General features: G+C 39.5%; 1 protein-coding gene and 1 long non-coding RNA gene across 2 annotated transcripts in view; both read right to left on the bottom strand.

Annotated features, from left to right (window-relative positions):
• Window positions 1-254: 254 nt before the first annotated feature.
• Window positions 255-930, bottom strand: LOC119413552. The gene is made up of 3 exons (XR_005186965.1): window positions 853-930; window positions 481-576; window positions 255-277 (listed from the first exon to the last, which is right to left on the bottom strand). It is a non-coding gene; the product is annotated as an uncharacterized LOC119413552 (long non-coding RNA).
• Window positions 931-3,501: 2,571 nt separating this feature from the next.
• LOC119414125 (poly [ADP-ribose] polymerase tankyrase-1) overlaps window positions 3,502-10,014 on the bottom strand; it is a 25,891-nt gene continuing 19,378 nt past the window's right edge. Inside the window, exons 21-28 of the mRNA XM_037681250.1 lie at window positions 7,179-7,261; window positions 6,947-7,067; window positions 6,751-6,848; window positions 6,582-6,656; window positions 6,390-6,495; window positions 5,021-5,207; window positions 4,765-4,921; window positions 3,502-4,660 (exon numbers count right to left, since the gene is read on the bottom strand). Coding sequence (XP_037537178.1) covers window positions 4,574-4,660; window positions 4,765-4,921; window positions 5,021-5,207; window positions 6,390-6,495; window positions 6,582-6,656; window positions 6,751-6,848; window positions 6,947-7,067; window positions 7,179-7,261 — 914 coding nt within the window. The 3' untranslated portion in view covers window positions 3,502-4,573. The remainder of the gene's footprint in view (window positions 4,661-4,764; window positions 4,922-5,020; window positions 5,208-6,389; window positions 6,496-6,581; window positions 6,657-6,750; window positions 6,849-6,946; window positions 7,068-7,178; window positions 7,262-10,014) is intronic.

Below are 10,014 nucleotides of genomic sequence, written 5' to 3'. Positions count from 1 at the left end.
TTTATTTTGATAAAAACAAATACAAGCCTTTAGTTTATATCAGTTTTAGTTTTCTCTACTTCAACCAAACCCACCTTCTTGTGCAGGGCGATGTAGTCGATCCTGACCCCCGTCTCTCCGGTGAAGTAGTTGGTGCCATTGTAGCAGTGCTGCAGCATGGCCCAGCAGTACGGGGAGCGTGGTGGCGAATGACAAGAGTCCCCTGGACCTCCAAACCTCAGGAGCGTGCTGGCAGCTTGCAGCCCCTCCGAACAGGCATCATAGTAGTTTAGAAATCCTGAAAAGATAATTACACACATATGACCACAGCATTGCCAAGTCAGTGATAATAAATCTGTGAAATGTGAGAATTTTCAGTTAAAACACTAACTTCATAAACTTACTGAATATATCACAAAGACAATAAAACTAAACTGAAAAACACAACTGACACTGAAATAAATAACTGATAAAACCTTAAAATGTGTAGTTTGGGTTTACCTTGAATAGAAACAGTGACATTATCAAAGTCGTGGTTGTTTGGTTCATTCCACGTTTCAAAGTTCCACAGAGAAACGCTTCCCAGCCCATATTTATCTGAAATTCAGTTTAAACAAACACAATCAATATTTTTGTGACGTTGTGTTCCCGGCTGGTCCTTTACAGATCTTCATTTTGTTTTAAAACACTGAAAATGTTGGGAGAGTTATGTTACTGCATTTATCAACATGTATAAAACCCATTTTCACCATACTCAGACATTTATTTAGTCTTTAACTCTTGTCAATAATTTTCTATCCAGCATAATAACTCAAACGTCTAAACTAAAACAGTAAAAGAGGTAGAGGTAGGACTGAGTCGTGTATCACTCACCAATGTACCTTTTGGCTGTGAGATAAACCAGATTTCTCCATTCGATCACTTGAGATTTGTTTTCAAAGTCAGTGAAGTAGTTTGATACGCTGCCCATCAATTCAAAACCTGAAACGTGCAAGAGAATAAAAACATATCTAATTGGACCTGATGACGTTTTCATGTATATTTTTACACTTATGGGTCAGCTCTGCTTAACGTTTTGGTCAAAGAGTTTGGGACTATAATATATAGCATAGAGAATGAACACATGAAGACTGAAGTACCTGGTTGGAGTCCATTTACCCACAAGAGTTCTATCAGCCGGTCCAGATTTGTGAAGTTATACTGAGGTTTTCCTCCAGTATCTCTACAATAAAAAACACAAAGCTGTGACTGAGCATCATATGAACCAACACTAAAGGACAGGATTTCTTTAGCCTGGAGACTCACTGTACAGTGACCAGCTCCAACATCCAGTGGATCCTGACCTGCTGGATCCCTCCATGGGGGACTGAGCCCACATAGGCTAGATTCAGCTGCTGGTCTATGCTCAGGTCAAACTGGTCAGCCTGGGTGTGGGGGAGCGGGGGACTGCGCACAATAACATTATAAAAATAAGACAAGGGGTGCAAATGTGTAGCACAACACTTTGCTCTGTTAGTTCAGCTGAAAACATTCAAAAAATATTGGCTTGTTGTAATATTTAATATATTTACGTAATCAAAGTTATTTTACTTTTATTAAAATCCTTCTCTTCTGGTTGAGTCACCATCATTCACTGTTATGACACAGTGTGATTTAATTTAGTATTTTATTGTTCTGTATTTTTAAGTTTTTCTTTTGATGCTTTTAATAAAGTTTTGCTACTATCATTACCTTTTTTCCGATTAAATTGCTCCCATTGATTTTTAGTGTTGAGCACTTTGGCAGCAGCTGCTGTTTTAAACGTGCTGTACAATAAATTTGACTTGACAGTAAACGCACCATGGTTTGTTTATACACGACTCACCAGAAACCAGTGCTCCTCCAGAAGTGTTTCAGTTCTCCTTCTGGTTTCTCAACATCCACAGTGACAACAAAAGAGCCTGAAGTTTCAGAAAAACACCGGAGGAAAACAAGAAGAGAAAAACTTCTCCAGAAAACCATGTCTGCGACAGACATGAAAGGCACGACAGCTCTAGCCGACGCGATAATTTAAAGGTTTACGATAAAACAATATATTAAGTGTCAACATATCTTTTATGAAAAATTCGAGTAAATCATCAAAATATGTGCAATACCTCTAAAAGAGCACTAAACGCGACAAAAACTTACAACCAACTGCTGCTACAGGCTTTCGCCTGATCATGACGTAGTTTACATGCGACCGTTCTTGTAGTCTTGTGTAGACTGTCCTTGTAGTCGTACATGAAGTGTACCAAAATAAAACTTTAAACACCTGAACGTTTAAATGCAAATATGCTAATTATTTAGCATGTTATGAAGTCAGAGAACTTAAAAGCAATAAATTAAAATGTTTTTAAATAATATTTTTAATTAGAAAAATGTCTGTTGAGATTTGTGGCACAAAATTGCATTTTTGTCAAAGTCAAAGTTTACGCACCACATGTGGTGGTGGAAAGAAAATGTGTACACAGGGTCTCAGTTACATCCAACAAAAGTATGAATTTTAAAGAAAAACTAATAAGATCTAAGATAAGAACTTAGAAAAAGGTTAAACTAAAAATATGCTAGTAGTACCAAAACAATATGCCAACAGCAGCACGAACATGAGTCTGAGTGAGCAGATGAGCACGAATGAACACAGCAGCATGAGATCAGCAACATGGATAATCAGCAGCACATAAACAATCAAATGGTATTACAGTGATTATTTCACAGTGCTTCTTCTGGTTAGCGATCCATGAGTCTAACAGCCTCAGGGTAGAAGCTGTTCCTCAGTCTAGTGGTTCTACACTTAATGCTCCTCAACCTCCTGCCTGAGAGGAGCGGGGCAAAAAGTGTGTGTGCTGGGTGAGTGGGGTCCTTCATGATGCAGGTGGCCCTCTTCATGTAATCTGGAGGTGTAGATGTCTGTGATTGTGGGGAGGCTGATTCCAACAGATTTCTGTGCAGCCTTCACCACTCTCTGCAAAGCTTTTCTTTCTGCAGCTGTGCAGCCTCCATGCCACACGTTGATGCTGGAGCACAGGATGCTCTCCACTGCACACCTGTAGAAGGAGGTGAGGACTGAGCTTCCCAGACCAGCTCGTCTCAGCTGTCTGTGGAAGTAGAGTCTCTGATGAACTTTCTGGATCAGGCTGGTGGTGTTGCTGCAGCTGAGGTTGTCATTCAGGTGCACACCCAAGTACTTGTAGCTGGAGACCACTTCCACTGCAGATCCTCCTGTGTTCAGAGGTGGGTAGGTGTGTTGGGTTCTCAGCTTGTTTTTCCCTTATTTTAAATTATTGTGAAAATCTTCCAGTGATTCTAACAAGGTTGAGTCAGGTCCTCTGGATGGATTCTTCTTAGATTTTCCATTAAACTGTCAAAGCATCTACTGATTAGCTATGGTTTATATAACTACACAAGGTTCAATTCTATTTTTACATTTTAATTAAAACACAGAATGTCAGTAGACAGGTTGTGATTTTTTGTAACAAACATTCAACAGAAAAAGAGTTGTTAATGGGACATTTATTTTAAAAAAGGGGAAGGGAAGAAACAACGAGACATGAAAAGAGAACTTTGATGTCATTTACATTTTAACGCAAACATACTGGTAAACAGCAAGTTATACACAACCATTTACACAACCTGTACAAATATGTTGTCCCACAAATTTAAATTTCAATTCAAAATAACTTAAATAGGTTTCTTGGTAAAAGTGCACATCCATAAGTGTGAATGTCTGCGAGCGAGACCGTGGCGACAGACAAGGATGCTTTGAAGAGCTGTTCATCTGTAAGGCGTCACAAGCACCTGTCAACATCTACCAACTCTGTTCAAAGCAGTCACATGTAATGCTTTTAGCGTACGACACTTTCATCACGCTTCATCATGACGCCTTACTTTGCACTGCTAAAGCACATTGCCTTTCATGCAAATCAATAATGTACTTTCAATAAAATCATCTCTAATTTAGTAATCTTACAGAGCCCTTTCTCAATAAGAGCATATGCAGCCTGGAATAAAACCACTAAAAACTGGACAGTTCAGTGGTTGTAGGGTTCCTCAGGTAACATTTGGAACATAGGCAACACAGCACAGCAAGATGTGTTAATAAAAAGCAGTTACCGCAGGTCAGTCTGTAAAAAGTAAAACCCAGTGTGGTAGCGGAGTTGAAACCACAGGGTTCAGGTTTTCCTGAAGAGACTGTGTGGAGTCCAAAAGGCTGGTGAGGTGGGGTTCTGTGAGTCTTCAAAGTCACGAGGCAACAGAGAGTGGAAAACAGTTAATGCTGAAGTTTCAAGTCTCAACAAGCTGCTCCTGTGAAGAGATGAAGGGGAACGATACTGAAAGTACAGACCCACACACACTACTGGAACTTACATGCTTCTATAATAAACATGCAGCCGATTTGGGGGGGTCCATGACAAAAAGTAGAGTATTGTACAGCATAACTGTTTATGAAACACTAGTCACCATGATTTCTACAGGGCAGGAGACTGAAATGTGTTTGATAATGAAAACTCTGTTCAGGCAAATACAAAGGATAAAATATCAAGCATTAAGTCTGTGATGCCGTGCAGCACAAAAACTACGACTTCTGCTCAGCTGCTGCTGCAGACTGGGCCGTGCTCTCTGGTTTAAGGATCTGGTAGGTGATGAGGTACTCCGGGTAGGCCTGAAGGAAAACATGGCAAGCCATAATCAGTGTTAATGTATTTTCTGCTAATGCTTTGGATTAGGAAAGATTTAGGTAAACCGTTTAACTCGATGACTGTTTACCTGCTCTCCTCTGTAGATGACATACTCAGCATAAGCTAAACCGTTAACGCTGGGCCGCCCGATCACTGAATGATGTCCTGGAGGGGCGTGGGCCATCTTCATGGCACTGAACTGTAGGAAGGACTTCCCCAGTGTCACTCGGCAGAACAGCATTTGTCTGAAAAAGAGAAAGGTACAGAAACCAAACTCTTATTTAGTGCTTTCATTTAGTCTGGAACTCTGCTGCCAGTTCAGGGTCATATTAGCCATAAATTACCTGTGGCACAGGTAGCACGATCTGTCTTTGTGCGTCGGGCATCCCGTGCCTCCGCCGATACCATAAACATACTGATTGCTTTTTGAGGAGTTCTCAGCAAAGTAGATCCCCGCTCCAAACATCCCTCCAATGTAAGCGTGGCGCTCATCAAAGCCTTTGTGAATGATAGCGTTGATGAACGGAGATCCTGGGGAAAAAAATACGACATCGGAGATGCAACAGTGTTTTATAATAACTAGGGATGCACGATATTGGATTTTTGGTCGATATCCGATATGCCAATATATTTTAAAAAAAAACTTATTTGGCCGATAATACCAATATTTTTTTTTCCTAGACCTCCTTACAGAGACTACATAACTTTCTCTGCTGTGGAATTAAAACACTACATTATTTCACAAATCTAAGTTCAACCTGTTCACAAGCAACAAGTGAAAAGCGCATTAGTAGCATTAATAGATATACTTGACAGTTTCTTAAATTAAAAATTAACAAATCAGAAGCCCAATACATGGTTATACAATCTTAATGATTAGGCCTGTCACAATAACAAATTTAGCTGGGCGATTAATTGTCTCAGAAATTATTGCGATAAACGATAATATTGTTTGAAATCTGACTGTTTGTTTTGCATGTAGTACCTTTTTTCGACCACTGGATGTCAGTATACGACAATCTGAACTGAAGGATGGATAGTGAGGGAGCGAGCAGCGGTGTCTCTAAGAAAAATGGGAGAGAGGCCCCTTAACGTGACATGGGCTGTCTCTCTTCAGTTCTCAAAATGGCGGACGCTCGGTGTGGTTTGAGCTCTTTAGCGTAAAATTTTTCACACAAAGCTTTTAATAAAATATTAGTAAACAAGTTCTCAGCTTCTTTTTGTAGAAAACAAACAACTTTTTAGATGAAGGCACGGGTTTCAACTGTGAATTTTGGAGCTTCAACAAAACGGACGGATTTTAAGAAAAGAGTAAATAGAGAAAGGGAGGGGTCAGTGAAGAGCTTTTCGTCATCCAGTGTTTTCAGTAAAAAGAGAGAGACAAAGAAACGATAAAGCCGATAAATGAAAATGAGGTCGATAATTTTCATTTATCATGCGAGTCATTGATTTATTGTTAATTGCGACAGGCCTACTAATGATCAACTTAAATCTCTATGAATTTTGCCATGTGCAGGCATCCTTGTCACCGAGTTGTCATACAAAAACAGAGCCTTTTATATCGGTGAGTTATTTTGATGGCATGGCCGATGCCCAATATTTAAGTTTATCGCTTATATCAGCCGATACCGATACGCCGATAATATTGTGCATCGTTAATAATAACCTGAGTGCACACAAGTCACACAAATGTAAATGGCTGTAACTGGTTACCGTGAAACAACATGCGCTCGTTGTGATGGTTGTGATTCTCATCTGCTATTTCCTTCTGCCTGTGGGTGTAACGTTCTCTCAGCTTCTTATTCACCACTTTCTGGATCTGTTGAGGACAAAAATCATAAATCATGGGATACTGTCATCACTTATTAAGATCTACAAACCTAAGACAAAAAGGAAAAAAGGTACCTTCATGATGTTGTATCTGCTGAAAACCCCACCAGCGTTGCCTCCATCTCTGTGCTCCCTGATGGTGCTCTGCATCTAAGAAACGTTAAAAACGGTCTTAGTTTTTTTTAAATCACTGCTTGTAATCAGACGAGTCATAATTTTACAGGTGATAAGAGATATTCAGCACCTCCTCCTCTACAGACTGGTACTCTTTGTCATCGGGGGAGAGGTCGATCAGGATGGTACCCTGGTTGGCACAGTGGAATGTCAGATAAGGGTTGGCACCTGTGAGGTGGCAAAAAGAACAAGTTTTAATATTTTAAACATCTGGCTTGAGGAGCTCAGTTGGCAGGAAAAAAGCAGACTTGTGAAAAGATTTTCACCTTGTTGACCCCCCAGCAACCGTTCAACACCTTTAATGAGTTTGTGTCGGTGGCCGTACGCGTTAATCCCGATCTCCTTCAGCTCCTCGTGGCCCATGTCAACCAGCACATCTAGTGTGATCTGAAATGATAAACATGAAACAAAAAAGGCTTAAACAAAACTCGGTAATATTAATTTCACTACACAGGTGGGTTTTAATTAACTCGTTTGAAACCAAGTCATGCTACTGACCTGCTCCCTCTCAAAGATGTCCCTCAGGTGCTCCAAACCAAGGCTCTTCAGGAACTGACTGATGTTCATGTCAAGCATTGTCACTGTGTGTGTGTGGGGTGGGGGGACACAAGAAAAACACAAAATTTAGACTGAACATAGAAACAATTCTTCATTCAACATGTAACTACGGTGGCAGACAGGTGCAAACGCACAGCAAATACATGAAAAACAACTGCAAGGAAGAAAAGCTGCAAACAGCCTGTTTTGTAAATTGATGAGACCTTTTAGACTGATCCAAACACTAATATCAGTGATACAGACACATAATATACACTAAAATTATTAGGAGTATTTTTACTTTACACTGGCAGATCTTACAAATGTGCCAAATCATCTTAGCTGGACTCATTGCTTGTTTTGATAATCTTACCACCAATTCCAATTTCATATTGTGGCAAAATTATCTAATGCTTTCTTTTTCATGTTTCTCTCAATATAATGTCTCCGGTATTCCGATGAAATATCAAATTACATGATTTAAAGCCACTGTCTTGCCCATGTTTAATTTTCTGCCTTTACCTTTAACAAAAGCAACTTTTTGTTTCTTTACATAACCAAAACCTCTTTTTACTCGAGACATTTTATGTATCCTTGCATACTATGAAAGTATTACTATAGCTTTAGAAAGTGGCCGCTCAGCTAAATGCATTTACAGTTGGTCTGGTCTAGAGGATGACATTTTTTCGGGAGTACAGCGGGTCACGTGATTCCGGCGGGACCGGAGTCAACCTCATTATAACTCACGTGACCAGGACGTGACCGGACTGAAAGCTAACAGAAGCAGACAGGAGCGGGAACCGTCCAATAACCAAAAATGAAAAAAAAAAAAAAAAACGACGCAGCTATTTTGTAGTTTTCTTTCAGAAAGCCATCACTTTAACACAAGTCAAAAGAACTACATTGCCCAGAAGTCAACTGTTCCAACTGTAGCTTTTCACCGAGCAGCAAAGTCTCCAGCAAAGAAACTGAGTAGCTGAAATAGTTTGCAACGCAAGGTAAGAAGTAACCGTCTGTCTATTAAACTCACAGAACGGGCAGGAAAGTGTCAAATAACCCTGAACTTCACGAGAGTTGTGTTGGTGCTGCTTTAAACTTTAGTCTCAGCTGTGAGGAGCTGCGGGAAGTCGGACTTTGTTTACCGTCAGTAAATAAAAAAACTCAAACAGCGCATTTTTCTCCACCATATCCCTTTTAATTTAAAAATTATGTTCTGCTTTGTTGTGTGGGTTTTTAGGTTAAAATCTTCATCTTCATCTGTTGCTGTTTGTAATGTAAAAAACAAACTACAACAACAACAACAACAACAACAACAACAACAACAACAACAACAACAAAAAACACAAAACAAACTCTTCCTGGTTAAAGTGCACGCATTCTCCGTAAAAAATATCCCTATTTTATATTTTGGCGTCCTGCTGGATACTGAAATCGAGGAAAACGTGAATAACCATCACTTTATTGTGTAAATAGTTACTGTCAGCCTCAAGCCATGTCAGTACAAGAATAAACTCATTAGTGAAAGCATTCTCCTGTAAAAATATCCCAGTTTTTATATGAAAGGCTGGCTGCATATACATTATAATAATTGTTTTAGTTTTAGATTTAGGATATGGCGTGTACAATTATGTTGTTGAGTTAAATTTTAGGCCAAGAGTTGATTTTTCTCAGTTCATTTCTTCACACCAGGGGCGATTCTAGAAGCCCTTTTTAGGGGCCATGGCTCTTGGCTTGAACCACGCAGTGGCTATTAGCATTAGAATTACTGTAGGGGGACATATTGGTGCGAGGTCTGTGGGTCCTCGAGATGGAACACCAGACCTGCAATGGTCCAGTCTGTAAATGATGCTCTGAAGTCTGGTAAGATGCACGACATCATGCTTCACCCAAACGAGCTCGTTACCTCGACCACATAGATTGTGAACTTCTTGAGGACGTCGTCCAATGTATAATAATGTCTTTAAACATTTTTATTTGTTGAGTTCTCTGCTTAGTACATTATTTTTCTTTTTTTGTTTTTGTTTGTTTGTTTAAACAATTTAAAACATGGCAGTAATGTCACTGTTTAAAGGAAACAATTGCTCAATAAATTAGTAAAATGCAACTTGTTATGTTTGGGTTCTTTCATCTAAGGCAGACATGGTGTGACACATGTACTGGTTTTGATTTTTTGTTTTTACTGTAACTGACCATCAAAAGAGCTGGAAACAGAGATTCAGCAGCTGATCCTCCGTAGAAAAATTATATGGACTACAGGCCATGGATTATTTGTTTTATGACATTTAGTGAAGGTTTTTGTTTGGATTAAGGAAATAAATGTCTCTATTTCACCACAGATGAACTGTTCCTGTTGCCATATCTTTTGAAATAAAACTGCACAACACAAAGTAATTTAAACAGGAATGGGTAGAAGATCAAATCAAATTCAATGTATTTCCTAAAAATTAAATGAAGAGAAAAAAACAGGAGCGGTACAGGAGTGGGAGTGATTTTGAACAGGAGCAGGAGTCATGTTACCAGGAGTGGGACAGGACAGGATTATTTCTGTGAGACCAGGACAGGACAGGAGTGAAAATCCACTCCTGTGTCATCCTCTAGTCTGGTCCCATGTGATTTGGTGGTTGGCGCCCCGTAGTGGTCTAGTGCTCTTCCTTTTTTTTCGGGTTTTGTTTGCAGCATTTCTTACTTGCAGTTGTTTTTTGCATATTTGTTTTTTTGTGTTTGCAATTGTTTTTTTGTGTGTGTGTGTTTGCGTGTTTTTCATTTTCCATCATACAGCGTTTTTCTGTTGCATTTG

The sequence above is a fragment of the Nematolebias whitei genome, chromosome 8 (assembly GCF_014905685.2).
Source record: "Nematolebias whitei isolate Nwh7 chromosome 8, NemWhi1, whole genome shotgun sequence".
In the NCBI taxonomy this organism is placed as follows: Eukaryota; Metazoa; Chordata; class Actinopteri; order Cyprinodontiformes; family Rivulidae; genus Nematolebias; species Nematolebias whitei.
This window is presented reverse-complemented; position numbering and strand designations above follow the sequence as displayed.